Source organism: Gallus gallus, chromosome Z, assembly GCF_016699485.2.
Source record: "Gallus gallus isolate bGalGal1 chromosome Z, bGalGal1.mat.broiler.GRCg7b, whole genome shotgun sequence".
In the NCBI taxonomy this organism is placed as follows: domain Eukaryota; kingdom Metazoa; phylum Chordata; class Aves; order Galliformes; family Phasianidae; genus Gallus; species Gallus gallus.
This window is the reverse complement of record NC_052572.1, coordinates 66397904-66417738: the sequence shown is the minus strand read 5'-3', so window position 1 is coordinate 66417738 and position 19835 is coordinate 66397904. Positions and strand designations below refer to the sequence as shown.

Genomic DNA, 19835 nt, shown 5'->3' with positions numbered 1-19835 from the left:
TGTCCTTAGAAGAGAAGTCTAAAACTAACTGTGTAATACCAAATTGCTTAAGAGTCTTCAATTGTTTTTGTCTTTAGATACACATGCCTCATGCCTTCCCATGCCAGCTACCCTGAAGATGGATGTCTCAGCTCTGTTGGAATTCACTTTGCCCATTCACTCCCTTTCTACTCCTAACATTTTTCTTACAAATTCTTTTGCTGTTTTAAAAACACATGGGGTGGATGTGATTATGCAGAGAAAAACAAAGAAAAAGAAATAGCTCCATCACAGCTTTTCCACCCAAGCTTCTCATTAGTATGAGTAACTCAACTGCACATGGCTACCAGCGAAGGCCAACCTCTCCGAGCATTTCTCAGGCTCGTGGTTTTTCCCATCTTACTTGTATGCAGGTTTCGAGCAGACAGAAGGAGGTGGTTACCGGGCTTTCAGATACTAAGGGAGAGGCACAGCAGCACTGAGGGGAATGCAGCTCACACCAACAGTCTTCTGCGTGAAGTGCTCTCATCACAATACCCTCCTTACAGAGGACGTTGCACTCATCCCACCAAGCATTCAGTGTTATGGATGTTATGTATGAGATGTGGTAAGAGGAGACTTACCTCTGTCCTCTCCTCGGTTTCAGGGTTTTCAAAGGAGCACAGTCCCTGCAGGTCTTTCGGCAGCATGTCCATTTCTCTTGTGCCTGCAAGACCAAAGACATTTCATTGTTCATGGAGAATGCATATGCCTGAGAGATTGCTTTGCTTTGCTCCTGTCCTTTTCCACCAGCAGTGTCCCATCCCATCCTATGCCATCCTATCCTATGCTGAGTAGGAGCTGAAGGATTTTCAATCCTTTCTGTGCATCCCAAAGAAAGGGCTATGATGAGGATCTAAGAACCTAACTAAGACCATTTTATTAGTGAATGCCATTTATTTGTCAACCAGCCTCTAGACATCACAACTTATTGCATGAGGTCAGGATTGCAGTCACAGTTTACAGGTTTGTGGTGCAGGCAACCGAGAGTCCCATCTGGAGGAAGAAATTCTGCAATTTTATTTCTATATCAAGATTAAGCCTTGAGATAAAGGTAAGAGAGAATCACTTCCCACATGCTGAGCTGTGGTGTCTTGTGTAGCCCACAGAACCAACAGGTATCCTCTGTATGGATTTAAAGATGCACTTAGATGTGTGGAAGTGCAGAATAAGAGACTGGGAGACTTTTTTTCTTGTTCTGACCGCAGTTTTTTTTTATAAGTCCATAGAATGACCAAATACTGTGACTTCACCACAGGATTCATCCCTCCTTAGTGTACATCTCTGCTATGATGCCCCTGGATCATTGCTGCTTTGGAAGTGGAGCTGGAGGAACCATTAGTTTATTCTGTTGTTTTTTCCCCCTCCTATTATTCTTTTTTTTTTTTTTTTTTTTTCTTTTTTCCTACTCCTTTTCTGATGGCTATTTACTTACTTATTTCTGGTTCACTTCTTTGATTGCCTTATTTGTGCTATGCAGATAGGGCTGATTAGAGGCCAAAAGGACCCTCCTTAGTATATGTCTGTAGAGCATTTTAGAATAGTGAGGCTCAGATTCTCTACTAATATCTGTACTTCAGAGTATATCTTCTCTTGTTATACAAGTGAAGACGTAAAGCAATTTTTTTCAATACTTCACTGAAGCATTCCCAGTATATCCTTTTCTGCACTATACTTGGACTCACCAAACTTCAGCATTTGGTCCTTGTGTAGATGCCTCTTTTTGCATTAGCGAGGTAGCTGAGCAGTAGTATGGATCAGAATATGGGAGGGCTTGGTGCTGCAGTCTCGATATCCATATTGCAAATATTTCCAGGATTTAATGCCAGACTAGATTTAGACTGATTCCTTGGATGAATGTTACTACTACACCTGAAGGACTAATACTTCATTTGAATATTCATATTTCCACTGGGGTTTGGTGAGTACTATTTCATGTATCCCCAGAGAAGAGTTTCTGGTTTGATTTCCTCTAAAACAACTCTCTCTTGTGATTCAGAAAAGTCATCACACACTGTGAATCACTTCCCACTTCAACATTCATAAACGTGGCAGAGGGAAGAGGTGTGAAATCACTTAAAAAGTTGCTATTGTTCTCAGCAAAGATGATAAAGTAAACACAGCCTATGTCCACAAAGTAAAGGACAGTCTGGTGACCAGGATGTTAAAAGGAGATTTGTGTTATTTAATTTCATATTCATGCCACGACTAACATTGTTCATAACTCTTGATAGGCATTGGCATTGACTTAATTGTCTACCTGTAACTTATATGACTTGTTGACATGGCAAGATGTGAAAGTTTAAAAAGAGATCATTACAGCAGTACTAAACCAGTAGGGGAGAAATGAAAGCCCAAGGTCTCTGAAATAAAATACGTACATAAGAAAATGATAGATTTTCTGCATATCTCACAAGCTCAGTAGACTTCGCTATACATTCTGTGTTTGGTGACCGACTACAGCGTAGACCTCTGACTTGATCTGCATGAAGGAACTGGCAACTTGGAAATCGCCCTTGGAATAAATAGAAGTCTGAAACATGTTCACATCCATCGGCACTCTGTAATGGTTGAATACGGTACCAGCTCATGCTGCCATTAGCACAGCTAAAGTTTTCCGTCTCATTTTCTGCAGGGAAGGATGGAATAGTTCAACCAGAACAGTTGCAGGGCAGCTCCATCAGCACTATTAGGGCTCAGTGGCTTTTCATTCACCTCTGTACACGCTAGCTCCAGTTCTGTGTAGCACTGTGCTGAGTTATTTGTTTCTTTTAATTTGCTGTTCATTTCAGTTGTGAATAGGGTTTGATGGATGACAGGAATTTAACAATGAAGATGACTGGACAATACAACAGGCATGAAGCTGAGCTAACAGTCTTTTTCCTTAAGAGATGTACCCATGCAAGCTTGGAAGTGAAACCAAGCTGCCGCTAATGAGAAAGAATTTGGTCTGTGCTCTCAGCTAACCTCCCCGTAAGCTAACAGAGAAAGCAGCAGACGCTGTCAAGAAAGATGTTGTTCAAAACTGGGAGTCAGATGCCCAGCTCTTGGTGGTGCAGGTGGCAGTGAAAGTGCAGAATGTGGATGAAAAAAAACTAAAAGAGCTATTAAGAAACCAGAAAACACCTGCCCACACTCATTCATTGCTCCTAACAACCAAAGGGAGACTTCAGCAGTTGGTGTTTGAATTACACTTCTTCATGGCCAGGGCTGTGATTGTGGGGGAAGCACCTCTACATTGGTTAGCAACAGCCTGGGGCAGTACATTGGTCAGGAGGGTTTACTTAAGTTGACTTCAGTATGTCAGGGTTTCTGCTTTACTGCTACAAGGCCTGGAGAAAGAAAAACCTCAAGATGCAATTTAGCTCCTAAAGCATGTTAAATTATTGTTACTGTTAATTATTATTACTGTTATTACTGTTAATTATTATTTCTGTTAATGGCAGGACGAGGGGAAGTGGTTTTAAGTTGAAGGAAAGAAGATGTGGGTTGGATATCAGGGGGAAGTTCTTTACCAAGAGAGTGGTGAGGCGCTGGAACAGGCTGCCCAGAGAGGCTGTGGATGCCCCGTTCCTGGCGGTGTTCAAGGCCAGGTTGGATGGGGCTCTGGGCAGCCTGGTCTAGTATCAGATATGGAGGTTGGTGGCCCTGCCTGCGGTGCGGGGATGTGAAGGAGGGGGGTTGGATCTTCATGATCCTTCGGGTCCCTTCCAACCCTGTCCATTCTGTGATTCTATGATTCTGTGATTACATGGGGCAAAAGCTGTTCTAGAAAATGTATGAGTCCACAAATGCAAAAACAAACAAACAAAAACCAAGCAACAGAACAAAAGCAACCTAATCAACCAAGGAACAACAATAATAACCAAAAGCAGCAGAAACCACAGATTTTGGGTCTTAATTTTGCTGTTTGTTTTAGCAGCAGAGTGCCTTGCACTGTACTTCCAGAATATACATTCCTGCTTTTAAGCTGGTAGGTGACTACTCCCGTCCATGTCCTATGCAACTGCTAGCTCAGGAGTGCTCTGTGTCCATATGAAACCTAGCAGGCTACATGTTCTTGCTGAAGAAATGAATCAAGGCTTGATGCAGGGACCAAAGAGACACGTTGTAGCATAAGAGGAGCTAATGAAGGAACATAATTTAGGGTGAAGTTTCATCTCGTCAGAGGAAAAGACAGAAAAAGCACTTAAGAGTATTCACCAGGAAAACTCCTACAGTGACTGAATTATACTGAATCAAGCCTTCTTCATTTCCTACTTGATTTCCATTTATACCTGCTATGAAGTTAGAGCACAGCCAGATGTTCACCTGCAAAATGTGGTAGCTGTCTAAAATGTATTATCCTCTTCAGGTTATTTGTGGGATCTGAAAGGGGTTATTTGCAAGAGCATGCTTGGTCCCTTTTAGTGACAAGGTAGGTTGCACAGATGTGCCAAAACGATATTTACTCCTCCCAGTCTGGACTTCCCTGTCTCCTGGAGTGTACTGCTACCTCAGTTTTGCTTGCTGATGTGTTGTTCACCAGAATGCATCCTACCCTTGTCAGACTGGAAGGAAACAGTTCAGCTCCAATAACATAAATCCCTGATCACTAAACTGGACAATCTGGTCTTGAAGAGGCAAGGGGTGGGATTCATTAGAGCAACTGTTTTCACTTTACTGAGCCACAGGGATTCCTGCTACTTCCTAGTCTGTTTTCTTTCAGCTAGATACAACTTGTCATTAAAAACTAAGATCAAACCACGTCCTTATATTGCCTTCTTGACAGTGTCCAGCTGACCCAGCAGACGGATGCTATGTTAAACTACAAAATAGAGTTTGTCACCAGTTATTCTAGTGAATAATAAAGGGCCATTGAGAAGGAATGGGGGGGGGAGGGGGGAAGGAGGAGAAGGGAGAAAAAAAAATCCCAGAGAGCATATAGAGTGAAAGATCTTTCAGCAAGAGTGCTGACAATTATTTACTGAACAACAAAACAGCTTGATGGCTTCATGGGGTTCCAGAATGGGAGCATGAACATGAAGACAAAGATATAATTCAAGAGGTAAAGAAAACTGCTAATTTATCTGTCTTTTGCACTTAGTTTTCTTTAGCATATGCTACGCTTAAGAATCATGTCCTTGCTATAATTTGGAACAGTAGTAAGGAAACTTTATTACTCTTTAGGATAAGAAAGCATAGTAGGGAAAATATGCCCTTGCGGGTTTATCTAATTCTGTTAAAATAGGAGTATTTTAGTTTCTGTTTCCATAGAATCATCACTGTTAGCAAAACTGTTGTGGAGATTACTGTTGGTGCCACTTCTCTTACGATGTAACCATCTCTTGGATAGCAATTGTCTTAAGATGACTAACACATTTAATCTGTTCTTCCACACCTGACTGTGATTTTCTTCATTGGAGTGGGTGCACACACTGTAGAACTAATGACACGATTTATTTGGCTGATTTGCTTATTTTTTCAAGGATTGTTTGTTTGGTGTTTTACCCATATTTTATTGTCTGATGTGTTTTGGACTTATATACCAATAAAAAATAAGGCAAAAATCTCCCTGCTAAGGTGAATGGGAAAGAAGTCACACTTACATATGCCCCATTTGAAAGTAGCCCTGACTGGTGTCATTCCGCAGAGAGTGCTGGCTGGGCCTTGACCACACCAGAAGTACTTTGCTTCTCCTTTACAAAGGATGAGTATCAAAGGCTCAGTAGTCTATTTCGTATGCACAATTTAGTTGTGGGTGTAGTAAGGTGCCATTTTAGGGATTCCATAAACAGACTTTCATTAGTAGTTGCAGATACAACATTTAAAGACATTATTAGCCCAGGTTAGCAGTGTGGCTTTAGCGTTCTTCAGCTGTGTGGAAAGTGATGGCATCTGGGGAGAACAGCCACAGCTTAAGCCGTTAGTTACAAGGGCATGCAACACCAATCTCAAACGTTGCTCCTTATTTGTTTTAACCAGGAATTTCTATCTGCCAATATAATTTCCAGTGACCAACAGTAATAAACCCATTGCTGACACGAACTAACTCAACAACTTGTGCTTGTACTGTGCATTTTTCTTACAGGTTTTTCTCTGTGGGCAAAATTCTTACAACAGTTGGTTGCAGTAGCATAAAATAGCTGCCAGTGTACCATAAAGCTCACCATTTCTCCTATGAAGGTCGCATAAAGCCCTCACAGCCATAATCTACTTTTTTTTTTTTTTTTCCATGAAACCCTAAGTATAGACCAGACCGAGGTTAAAGCTATTCTAAGGGAAGAGATTGTACTGTTGTTTAGAAAATTGCTCCCAATCTCAGCTTTCTTGTTCACAGTGTACAGCTTATGATGAACTGAGAGAGAAACACTGACATTTTTTGAGAAAATGAGCTAGAACTCTGACATGAATTGGATGGAACAAAGAAGGGAAAAACTGGGAGTCTGTTCTTCTCATAATAATTTGCCTTATAGTATGTTCTCTCATTTGGGAATAACAGGCAAAAAGTGTGATGTCCCATTACTAAGACAGCAGATTACCTACTGACTTCATCTAGTGTTAGTTTTGTATGTGAAAGTTACTTTTAGTTAGTTTTGTATGTGGCAGGTGTGCAGCAGAAAAATGAATTCATTGCCTTGAACAAGGGCTTATAATAGCCATAATGTTATAAAGAGAAGCACAAATGATTAATGCTCAACTGCAGAGTGAAGCTGCATCCAAGAAGACTCATAGCACTGTTGATGCAATGCAGGCAGCAAGAGCAAATGAGTTGGAAAGATAATCTCCTGCTGATAACCATGCTTTACTGGGAGAAAATACCAAACCATCACTCACACAAACAGTACTAAAAGTACATGTCTGTAATGTGGAGAGGGAGACAAATTGCTGGTGGTGCTCATTTCACTGTATCTGCCTAAGGAGTTTCTTGCTCCTGAGTAATGAGTGTGTGTTAATTTCAGAAAGATGTGTGTCTAACCCTCTCAGCAGAGCCAAGAGTGGAATGAACTGCATTCAATTTGCTTAACTGCAAAGTGAATCAGTTTATCAACTGCCTTTGCTGCACTTTGCTGCCCACATCGAAACAAATGAGGCACATCTTTACAGCCCCATCTGTTACCTAAAGTTAGACCTGCAGCCACATATACCAAAAGCTGAAAAGGCTCCATGCATATCCAGAAAATGCTATGGATGCTTCCTCAAATGTCAAAAGTGATAAGTATCCAGTCAAGTCTAACTTCCTCTTTGGTGCCTTTGAGTAGCAGACAAGGCATACCTCAGCAGTGGACCTCTGGAATAAGTGTTCATGCCTCATGCAGTTGGTGGGGATGAAGGAATGCAATCCCCATTTTTCTATAAACTGTGTCTTTAGATGACTCTTCCAATTACATTTTGCTGTTTTTTCCTTTTGAGGGCAACCTGTATAGCTCAACAGAGTAGATCCTTACATGTGCCAGATTGCATTATTTCAGAGGAAGAGAGACAGTTATACTCTGCTGACATTTGGCTATAGTAATAGAGTGCGTATGAGAGAACCTATCACTGTCAATTTTTCTGTTACACCTCACAGTCTCCTTCAGTGTGGCATTTTGGATCTGGTTTGCATTTAGAGGTCTGACAGAAGTGTCTGGTTCACTGAACGTATAGTAGAAATGATTGGACTGCACACACACTACTGGAACACAATTCTAACATGCACTCTGTAGCACCTACCTATTTGGCTTAGAATAACCAGATACAGTTGTCTCTGATAAGAGTCCTTCTACATTGCTAGAAAGCCATGGTGCAAAATCTTCCCAGTTAACTCCAGGGAGAAGCAAATAAAACAATGTGATTTTGCAGTACAAAACCTTGAGGGAGTACTTCAGACCTTGACAAGGCAATAGCAAGATCCCTGAGTACATTAAAGGTACGCTCATCTTCCTGTTGAAGTTGTGGTTGCTAAGGGATGAACTGCAGTGGGGTAGATGTAGCTCAAGCTACCTGAATTGGCTTACGTTTGAGTTCAGTTTTTGCTTGCTTTTGTGTTAAGATTATAATGTCACACGTGTTGAAGAAGTGTGCAAGTTTTCTAACAGACAACTTCATATCAATCCTTTATAGCAAAGTTAAAACTGCCATTTTTGCCTGGCAGATGATGAATTAATTAATGTCTTATTATAATCTTATCCTGTCATTGTGAAGAGTGATGAAAGAACACTTCTCAATCCTGTATTTGTTCTATACATAAGCTAGCGTGAGCGCTGTAAATTCTGCCATAGCAGAGTCAGATCTTGCTCTTTCCTAGACACACACATGAGTTAATGCTGCAGGCGGACTTTTGTTATCGTGGCATGAGCCATGTTACTGCTGGAAAGCCATTAAATCCAGAAGGGATGGCTTTTTCAGGCCAGGTATTTGGCTCCTTTGAGAATGAGAGTAGATCTGTTTTCTGGGAGAAGAGACCCAGAGCACTGAACAGGGTTTATGCCTCTATAGTGAAGTTAAAATCACTGAAATTACGCACGGCTGAAATAATCCTATTTTTAACAAAAGGAGATCAGAGATAAGATCCAGATGTTTGAGGACAAAGTCACCTATCTTCACCCAAACTTAGCTGCATGGTAATCAGTTTCAATTATTTCAGAGAGAGTACTTATAGAGTAAGCTACAGCTCAATTAGAGAAGACACATCAGGCTCTGGCTACTGTGGATGTTTGGCAATCTTAGAAAATGACATATAATTAGGAAAAATTATAGTGCTTGCTTTCAAAGTACTATTTCTTTTCCCAAAAAAAGCAAATCACTGGGCAAACATAATACCCAGATATGGTATATCCTTCTCAGCTACTCACATATCACCTACTCAGGCTTAAAATTGGTAGTGAAATGTTTCATTTTCCAGACACAACACTCAAAAGAGACATAACTTGCTGGTCAAAACCCCTGTGATGTTTCTTATCCAAGCCATATGCTTGGAAGAGTTCAATAAAGGATTGCTTGACTCTCTAATAGAGGAAAAGATGAAATGCTTTGAAAGCAAAAGCCAAGCTAAAAAGAAAATAAATTGTGGTATTATATCAGAATACTGGGCTGTTTTGCACCTAAAAGGCTTAACATTTAAGAGAAGGTCACAGAGTCTGATGTTGAGTGATGCCACATCAATCACCTTACAGCCAATACTTAGAGCATTATGACAAGTACGACAATCTCAATTTCATGAGTACTTTTTGAGTCCTGCTACATAGGCTAACTGGATGTAATTTTGGAGGCTGCTCCACATTTCACAGATAAAGAAAAAGTAAAGAAAACATCCTGAAATTTAAAACCTGGATTCTGCCTGGCAGTCTTATCAAACCATGGCAATAAATGTGACTGGAGACGAAAGTGGTTCTTTGCCCTGCGCTTCCTAATGAACACAGGCCAGCCATGGGTTACTGAGGGTGCTGGATCCAAACTTTGCTTATCATAGACTTCATCCTCTCCCACTTCTTTACAGTCACAACATGCATTCCCTAAAGCAAACCCTGTTGATGCAGTGCAAAAATTGTTACCCTTGTGTCTGCAGGATGATGAACATGACTTTTCAAGGGTGTAAAAAGCAGCTACAGCATGATCCAAAGTCAATAAGAAAACACTGGTAGGATTCTGCAGACCTGTGGAACCTACCAGCTCATTTCTGCTTTTTCTTTCATAGCTGTTTATCTTTCCCATGATGTGCATTGACTAAGCTTGAAATCTGAAGCATTCCTTAGGCAATGAGAGTTTTTAAGCACTTACATTCCCCAGTGCATCAAAAACCAACTATGGCTGATGCTCCATCTTGAATGCATGCTTAATGCTAGCATTCACTTTTGGGAGTCACGTGGTTTGACTTTATTTCCTGCTGGGGTTTCCATGCCTGATGAGAGTGCTGATCTGAGTAGGCTACACCCTAGCTTTGTAGAGTATGTCCCTCTCCCTTCACTGGGACTAATTCTTTGGTTCCTTCCACTCTTTCCTTGAGAAAGAAGCGCAGACATTGAAGAGTTTTGATAAAGCATCTTCCCAAGGGAATTAGCTATCTTGTTGAGAAAAAGCAATGTAGAGCCTACGCCAGACTACTGATAAACATTTTTCACAGCTTTCTTTTCAACAGTAAGCCCATAATACCAGTGGAACAAAGCATGAAGAGAGCATAAAATTACATGAGGTCTTGAATTAGCATTCACATTACCTGCAACTCGAATACTTATTGCTTCTGTGCCAGAATTATTACTTAGTTTTACAAGATTTTAAACTGTAACATTTTAAAGAGGCAGCTTGTTCTGTAGACATTACAAATCTGAACACAAGCAAAGACCGGGAAATATCAAAAGGTTTAAGAATAAGACACCAAATGTCACACTGCACATTCAAACCCATCCTGTCTGCAAAACTAGGGATGAAATATAGCAGGATGAGTTTCCCATGGATTTTCTTATATTTTGAAATTCAGCAAGAATTAGAAGGCCTCAATTTGAAAGAATCACTGTGCTTTTATGTCGAGTCCTCCCTGAAATGTGAAATTGTGGAGACATGAAAAGATGAGAGGTTTGGGGTTTTGATTTTACTTTTGCTTTAAATAAGAGCCAGATGACCTGATCCTCAGCAGCCCTCGTTTTGTAAGGAGTTCAGTCTGAGTTTAAATTAAGTTCAGAACTGCTTCTTCCTCTATTCAGCTATTCAATTCTCTTCACAAGGTGCTGAGTAACAGACAAAAATTACTGTTGCACTTGATTTATTTTAACTACTCAAGTATTCCATTTGGATTTTCCATGCTCTGTTTCTAAGAACAGCAGTAAATCATAGAATCACAGAATCACAGAATATCCCAAGTTATCAGGGACCCACAAAGAACATCATGTCCAACCCCTGGCTCCCAAATCCAAATCCAAAACACAGCGTCCTATGCTCAAGGTTGAGCAAACCCAGGGCCACAGCTGCTCCTCACACTTTTTTGCCCTCTGGGCCAGACAAGGGATCTGTGTGCTGCTGCAGGTAACGATTTCCTAAGCAGCTTAGTTGCGTATCTGAATATCCAAGATATGATTACAAAGAGGTTGAATGCTCAGGAATATTAAACATTAACAGTTTGAATTTCAGGCGACCTTAAAAGAACCTCACGTGGTATTCAGGAGCAGAGACGTTCAAAGGAGTTGTAACTTTCAGGAATTTTAGCCTTTAGCAACGTTTGCTGCAGCGAAAGGATCAGCAGAATGTGTTCACGTTCACTGCAGACGCCCTATTTAATAAGGAATTAGGTTAGCAAAGAAAGACAGATGGCAAGAGCAGAGACGACAGTTTGGGACCCGCGGCCTAACGCAGCACTGACAGAGCTAAGCTGAATGGCCATTGAAGTCAGTGAGATGCTCACACGTTTGCATCAGGGCTGAATTTGCTTCTCTATCTTTAGCAGAAAAAAAAAAAAAGGTGAATAGTTGAGTTGAGATGAAATTTTTTTGTTTGGAAAACAGTGATAGTCATATGAAATATTCAGTGCTACCCTAGAGCCTATGCTTTACAAAATAATTGCCTTTATGAACAGAGATATTCTATGCACTAAGCACAATGCAAATACCATTGAGAGACAGTGCCTGGCCTAAGGCTTTGTATGTAGATAATGGAAATAAACAGATGGAGACACAAGCAGAGGCTTGTTCAGTGCAACTCAAGTGGAATGGGACTATGAATTGCTGTTCCCTGAATCTGAATTTCACTCCCTGAGCTCTGCATTTCTGCAAGAGTCACTGCTGGATGCTGAACTCTGCTTAGAATTACAATGGGAAACACATTAATTCTCTAAAGGAACATCTGGGAAGAGAGCACTGCAGGCTAGCATTTCCTCATTCCTTTTTCCTTCTCTCTTGCACTCAACAGTTCAGGGAGACTACAGAGGTACCGTGTGTTCTCCCTTCATCTTTACTTGGGGAGCTCTCTCCTTTCCTTTTTACCTTCCTTTTTCTCTTCCTTCTCCCCTTTCCTTTTTTCCTTTTCCTTTTCCTTTTCCTTTTCCTTTTCCTTTTCCTTTTCCTTTTCCTTTTCCTTTTCCTTTTCCTTTTCCTTTTCCTTTTCCTTTTCCTTTTCCTTTTCCTTTTCCTTTTCCTTTCCCCTCCCCCTTTTTCCATTTTCCCTTCTCCTTTTCCCATTTTCCTTTTCCCCTTCCCCCTTCCCCTTCCCCCCCTTTCCCTCTTCTCCCCTTTTCTCTTTCCCTTTCTCCCCCTTTCCCCCTTCCCTTTCCCCCTTCCTCTCCTCTCTCCTCTCTCCTCTCTCCTCTCTCCTCTCTCCTCTCTCCTCTCCCTTTCCCTTCCCTTCCCTTCCCTTCCCTTCCCTTCCCTTCCCTTCCCTTCCCTTCCCTTCCCTTCCCTTCCCTTCCCTTCCCTTCCCTTCCCTTCCCTTCCCTTCCCTTCCCTTCCCTTCCCTTCCCTTCCCTTCCCTTCCCTTCCCTTCCCTTCCCTTCCCTTCCCTTCCCTTCCCTTCCCTTCCCTTCCCTTCCCTTCCCTTCCCTTCCCTTCCCTTCCCTTTTTCTGTCAGTATTTGTCGAACTGTTCCTGATTTGTAATTGTTTTACTTTGTCGCATCTATAAAATGAAAAAGTAGACTGTATTCTGACAAAATGGGGTATTACTCTGTATTTGCTGTGTAATGGCATCTCTGACTGCTGTGGTTTAAGGCATACTGATTGCCTTGCCTATGTCAGGCTGCTCCTGTTAGAAATCAGCAACTTGGGTAACTCTTTCTGGAAAATTGTGTTGAGAATAACTTACCATAAGATTGCAGAAAACAGAAAAGAAAACAATAAAGGAACATACAGCCATTTCTGTTAACTTTTCTGTTCAGGACTTCTCAGCTCAGACAGAACTGAACATGTGCTAACAGCGAGGATCCACTTCAGCCTTGGAAAATTGTTTCTGAGGAACTGTTTGGTCTCCCACATTGCAGGCAGCCACTTTGTTCCTTGTTCTCTATGTAACAGTAATAGCACTTCTCCGCCCCAGTGGAACGCTGTGACATTTCATTACAAGAGAAATAGTGAAGTGCTCAGATACAGCAACATTTGGGACTGGGTGAAAACATTATTAGCCATGCTGTAACCCTCCTTCCATACAGGAGGTTAAAATGGCAACATCACAAGGATGGCTTTGTGCTGTACAGCTGCACAGTCTGCTAGTTTTTACCAAGCCACAGTCAGCCTTGGTCAGAGACATCAGACAGCAGATAAGGTATCTGCTATCTTTATTCAACACCCCGATGACCTTCGGGTCTTTCACAGAGGAGGAATGGACCAATTCTTTGCTTTCTTACAAGTTTTTTTTCACAGGCATACTGTATTCTAGAACCACGGGAATTTGATCCAACTTGTCTTCCTTCTGATCTTCAGGAAAATTTTACAACATGGATAAATTTAATGCAAGTATTCAGAAGTGTTTTGAGGTGTGTCTTAAAGTACCCTGACTCTTATTCTGCAGGATGGTTATAAGAGACTAACTTTTACGATGAGAAAACATCTACCTTACTCCTAACCTTGCCTTGTCTTAAAATACACATTAAATATTACAATATATCTTATGGCTTAAAGTGTCTGTTATACATTAGATGTTGAAGACCAGTTCCATTCAGTTCTTTACTTACTGCCTGGAAGTAATGAGGATTATTCCATAAATACCTAGACTGGTGGCCAATTTAGTGATGTATCTGACCAGGTCAGTTGAACAAGGTACAGATGTTGTAATGTGAGATGCTCTCACTTTGCTATGAACTGTATTAAGTTGTCACTGACTTAGCTATGATTCTTGAGAGAAGTCTAACTTCATGGTACATCTGTTGCCAAGCTATGGCTCGTATTGTGTATACTTATGGGGTTAATTGCCTTGCCTAAAAAGCAAAATGATATCCTTCTGGCACCACAGAAGAGTTTTTTAAATGTTCACGATCCTGGTAGTTTCCCATTCAATATTTCTGGGAGCAGTCCCGGTGTTTTATTTACCCTATAATCTCTTTCTCTTGAATCACTCACTCCAGCAGTACATGTAATGCATCAGCCCCTCATTCCCCATCCATTTTATCAGATGTCAGTCCCATTTAACTGAAGCCCTACAAGTCTTGCAGTAAAGTGTATGTTCTACTCAGTCGTACTGGTCTAATACAAATGAAAGAGGAACCTTGAAGGAATACAAACTAATCCAAAAGTCACCCTAATGCTTCCTTAGACAATTTGTATGTTCAGAACCTTCAGCAGTTGAGATAGCAGTTCCCAAAACTACTAATGCACAGGCGGAACTGCAAAACCTTGATGGTGGGTCAACAAATGCAACGTGTAAAGTTATGTACAGGCAGAGATTTAAGAGGTAAACAAATGTCATGTGAGGTTTTTGTTTTGTTTTGTTTTGTTTTAAATACATTATTCGTAAAGATTTGACACCAAGGCTGAACTCTCAGATCACTGTTTTCTAGAGGAAAAGAAAATAATGTACATAGTAGCTACATTCATAGAACTAGTAATGATTTATTTTTTTTTAAACATGTGAGAAAGCTTTTCAAGATAATCAGGATTTCAGAATAGACTTTTCTTTCAGAATTAACTTCCCTCCATGGAAAGTAGGTATTTATAATACTCATATATTGATTTAAACTTATGGTTTCTGTGCAGTAGCAGATACTTCCATGTAGAAAACTCCTTAGGTTGTGAATTTTTTAAGATCTAGGCCTGTACAAACTCACACACACAGATTTATTTTATAGCCTAGTCCCAAGAAACTAGTAACAAGACTCCCATTGACTGCAGTGGAGCCAGGACTCCAACTGCTGCTCCCAGAGAGGGTAGTACTGCACAGATGAATGTTTACCAGGTTTTTTCAGATGTGGGGTCTGAGGCCCGGTTTTGACATGAGACATCATGTATTTTCCACATCTGTTTTATTGTTGCTACATTCTGGGCAAACTTGTCATATACTGACAATAGAAAAAGAGAATTTTCTGTCTCAGGGAGCTTCAGATTGGGTAGAACTGGAAAAACTAATGGCAAATACTGACAGAAGATTAGCTGTTGAGAATTGAAACTATTTTTTTCCCCATAAACTCAAGCCTGTAATGGTTGTGTCAGGAAGGCGTGTGTGTGTTTGCACATGCACGAACATACCCAAATGCAGACATGCATGCATGTGTGCTCACAAGTCAGAATCACTGCAAGCAGAAGTCTATTTGTGACAATAAGGTCTCAGCTCAGTGCTGAGTCCAGCACAAAGCCAAAGCAGTGTTTCACTGAAGCCTCCAAGACAAAACTGACAAGGTCTTGGGCTGATCCTGCCCTAACAAAGATTCCAGAGAGATTATTTTTAAATCCAGGCAGAAATTTGAAGTGCAGTTCACATCTGAAAACTTGAATTCTATCATTTGTATTCAGTCTGAAGCTGACCATTAGCCCTCACGTCTGGGAATTTGTCTAGGTAAGTTTGGGATCTTCTGTGTTTGAAGTTAGTGCTATGGATACATTTCACATCTGTCTACAGACCTGGTTAGTAGCAGGAATGATGTGGATATAGTCCTCAGTGTAGCACAGTCCTGCATAACGCAGATGGATCCACACAAAACCACAGGTACTGGCTCACAAATTTCCTGGAAAAGCCTGTACCCAGCTCCAGCTCTAAATCATATGGTGTCCCTCGCCACTGTCCAAGACCCATGCCTTGCCTGGCACTGAAGTTTGGGGTTGTTCCTGATCTCTGTGGCCTATAATCCTCTCTACTCTCAACTAGCACATCTGTGCTTGGGTTATGGTAGATTTGACCTAGGAAAAGCTTGCTGTGGTCTATGCTACAAAAAGAAGGAAAAAAAAAACAGATGAAAATCAAGTTTTAGAATATAATTCCCAAGATTAATTTTGTCTGCTGAGATTTTGTTTATTGCAGACTGTATGACGTATGGGGTTGCTCACAGAAAAGGAGGACTCTGATTTGGAAATGGGACAAAGCTTTCCTAATGGGGATTTGTCAAGCTGTCTGGAACCCAGACCTCATTCAGTATCAGTGCTGAAAAAGTTGGCTTTTTGTCTGCCTGCGATTTATTGTGCTCCCTGCTGCTGTGGGCACATCTAAACTGACCTGCAAACTGATGCTCCCAGCTGTTCTGCTGAATGATCTTTGTGGTTAACACCAATCAACTATTCTCATGTTTCCCAAATAAAATGGGAAAAGAAATATTCTGATTATCCTATATTTTCTGAGGAGAAGACAAAGTCTATGGCTGTGACTGATATGTACCCCTTTTCCTTCCTCACAGGACCATTTTCCTCCACTAGGCCAAGCTTCTCCTGGCCTGAGCTGCCTTCATCCTGGAGGAGCTGGTGAATGTCTGCCATGCCTTCTCTGATTAGCATAATAGAATCATTAATGTTGGAAAAGACCACAAAGATCAGCTACTCCACTAGTCTACCTTTGCTGATCTCCGCTGCCATGGCCAGAATGGGAATGCAAGTGTGTGGAGCTACAAGAAACCACCTGTTTTACAGCCTGTGATGCCACTCGGTTTCAGCAGAGGATTAATCCTGTGCCCTACTTGTGCCAGGTCCTATTTTCTTACCTATGCTCTTCACGTGACTAATCAGCTGATGGCTCTTGCAGTGATAGTAACACACATACAGCATTGCATACTTGCATGGATAGAGCTTACCTCTACCAAAAAACACAGACTTCTTGAGGAAAAATTAAATAGAGCCAACAGCTCTGTCTCAGTAACTCCATTATATTCAGCATTAATTATTCAGACTGGAACAGACAGAAATCTCCAGAAGTGCTTTACTGGAGACAGCCCTTATAGTCACAAACCACTGCTCCTACTACTACCATAAGATATGGAGTCTCCAACTGAAAAGGTAGACAGGCAGACAAATTGAGGGGAATGGCTCAGGTGACTGGTCTAAGGAATGAAGCAGTGTCCAGATCTGAAGAGCTTTAATCTATATCTTTCTCTGCAGAAATTGTCTCTCTGATCACTTCTCACTTTCTTGCTACTTTGCCTCCTGCCTCTTGCCTCAAATTTTCCTCTTTTTGTGTGGTAAATGTGAGAAAGTGAAGTTTGTTTTGGGTTCAGACATTATATTTGGCTTGAAGTCAATCTTCCTACAGACAATAGTATTCCCAATAGGTTTTTAATGATATGCACATGACACTGGAAGGATGATTCCTGTCCAGGGTGCCCTACACACAAATGAGCCCAGCAGCAACAGTAACACCCCATCACTTGTTTGCTCTTGAGAACCTTTAGCATCAGCTGATGAGGATGGTAGTCTTTACATACATGGCCACAGACATTCAATTTGAGTCTTCTATTCAGATGATAGCATCAAGCTGGACAAGACAACAACATGATGCAGTGGGGCTTAGAAGGGTACTGTGCAAATGTGTATGGGAAGGGAAAGAGAAAGCATCATCCAGGACTGACAGCATACGGCTGTTGCCCAAGGCTGGCTCTTCATTATCACACACACTTGACTTGAAACTGTAGTGTCAGCCCTCCAGGCTCCAGAGAGGAGTGTTGTGCTGTCTGCAGCCAAGTGAATTTTCCCCTTGAATCCAAACAGAACATTTTTTTGGAAAAAAAAATGAGCATTGAGAGAATGAAACTGGGTTGAACTCTGCTAACAGCTCTGGATGAAAAAAAAGCTGGAGAGAATGTTCATATAATGCCAAACCAGTATTTCTAACGTATTCCAAATTAAATATTTGGCTTGTTTATTCATTCTTTTTGTTTGTTTGTTTTGTTTTTTATTTTTTGGAAGTGCATCTAGCAAGGGATTTTCAACTGAGAAAAAAAAAACAGCTTTGTTTTTGAACGACTATTCAGTTCTGCAAGTTTTGGTTTGGGTTCTGCGTGGCAGAACTCCCTGCTTTGTTTTTGGTTGTTTATTGTCACCAGTGAATCAGAACTGTTCTATGCACCCTGCTCCAGTGCTGACGATTTTCCCAGGCTCCTCCAGACGAAAGAGGACACAGCAATAGCCTTTTACCTCCATCCTGGCCCAGCATTATCATGTCTGACCATGCTCCTTAGAGATCACATGCTGTTGGCCTCCAGGCTCACTGGTAGGGGAAGGCTAAGGAAGGTATCTCAGCAAAATGTATGTCTTGGAGACCCTTGTGCGTCCACAGCTGTCTGGGGCTGTGTGAAGGAGAGCTCAGTGCAATGGGATGATATAGGCAGATCCGCTGAAGTACACAGGACTATTCACATGACTGAATTCACATGACTGAATTTAAGATGTCTGGCTCCTTCCCTTAGGGCAAATGTCATTCCTGGGCCTTCAGAGACTAGTAGAAGGGCTGTGTTTTTCTCCAGCTTGAGCTACAGAACTGTTCTCTGGAAGTATCTTTTATTTCTACTGTTTGTTTGTTTGTTTGTTTGTTTGTTTGTTTCCTCACCTGGTAGAGCAGCATGACTGTAATTCACAGATCTAACAGCTTTTTACTGAAAAAATTTATTAGCTTTTCTATTAATCTTTTTGGCCAAACTTTGCTTGATGTAGTTGTATGTAGTTGAAAATGACTGACTAGATAAGGCTAGAACTTAAGGAAAAACAAGTGCTTTGATAGTGGGTAATACTGGTACAAACCAGGTACCCCAGGGAGTGTAATTGGAAACTCACTCCCATTCAGCTTCCAGTGATGTAAGCAGATTTGCTATTTGAGCTCTGTCTAGAGCAGGGCCATTCCCAAGGAGAAGATCTTGCTTGTGTGAAAATTAAATTCTTTATAAGAGACAAAGCAATTGTGCCTTGCATACTTCCAATAGCAGGTAGCACACATCTTCAGGGTAAGCTGGGAGTGCTTTCTTGGTATCCAGATTAGAGTCTGTGTTTTCCTCCCTGAACTGGTCATGCACAGCCTGCAATCTCCCCAGCACCCACCTGCCCTTAAAACTGATATTGTTTCAAAGGGACTTTTTCAAGCTAATTTCCATAGCTTTTTTTTTTTTTTTTTTTTTTTTAATTATTATTATTTCTAGCACTTTGTAGCAAACACCTTCTGCAAAACTGATCCCACTTGGCAATGTGATTTCACTGGGCTGGCTCAGGACATGGGGCCTTCGTCCTGAATGCACATGTGAGCTCATTTCTAAGGGTCTTGAGAGTCCTGTTTTCAGTGCTTGCAGATGTTAAACTCAGAAAGTTCTATCTATCAGTCTGAATTTAATCTCTTTTAACCTATGGAGTACAGAAGGACTCTTCCAGATGCTGGATGAAAGAAAAGAATTGCTTTCCTTTTAGTTTTCACTTTCCATTGTAGATTTCAGTGACCCTGATGTGACATGTAGATTTCAGTGACAGGCCAAAGGCCCTAAAGGCCTCATGGCAGGTTCTGGATTTACATTTGGTGACTGTTTGGCATACTGTGGGCCCCCAGCACAAGAAGGATGTGGAGCTGTTGGAGCAGATTCAGAGGAGGGCCATGAAGATGATCAGAGAACTGGAGCACCTCTCCTATGAAGACAGGCTGAGAGAGCTGGGCTCATTCAGTCTGGAGATGAGAAGACTCCAGGGAGACCTCTTTGCAGCCTTCCAGTACTTGAGAGGAGCTTACAAACAGAAGAGGGACTGACTTATTCCGTGGTCTAACAATTGTGATAGGACAAGAGGAATGGCTTTAAAGTAAAAGTGGGGAGATTGAGATTAGATATTAGAAGGGAATTCCTCACTTGGAGGGCGGTGAGGCCCTGTCACAGCTGCCCAGAGAAGCTGTGGGTGCCCATCCCTGCAGGAACTGCAGGCCAGGCTGGATGGGCCCTGTTCTAACCTGACCTGCTGGGTGGCAGTTCTCCCACGGCGGGCTCTTGGGGCTGGGTGGGCT

The 19835-nt window shown here is 41.5% G+C and overlaps 1 protein-coding gene across 9 annotated transcripts in view; it reads right to left on the bottom strand.

Moving 5' to 3' along the window:
- PALM2AKAP2 (PALM2-AKAP2 fusion) overlaps positions 1–19835 on the bottom strand; it is a 248857-nt gene that overhangs the window by 105421 nt on the left and 123601 nt on the right. For all 9 annotated transcript variants that reach the window (NM_001396576.1, NM_001396577.1, NM_001371548.2 and 6 more), the window contains one exon: positions 603–685. In NM_001396576.1, coding sequence (NP_001383505.1) covers positions 603–685 — 83 coding nt within the window. The remainder of the gene's footprint in view (positions 1–602; positions 686–19835) is intronic.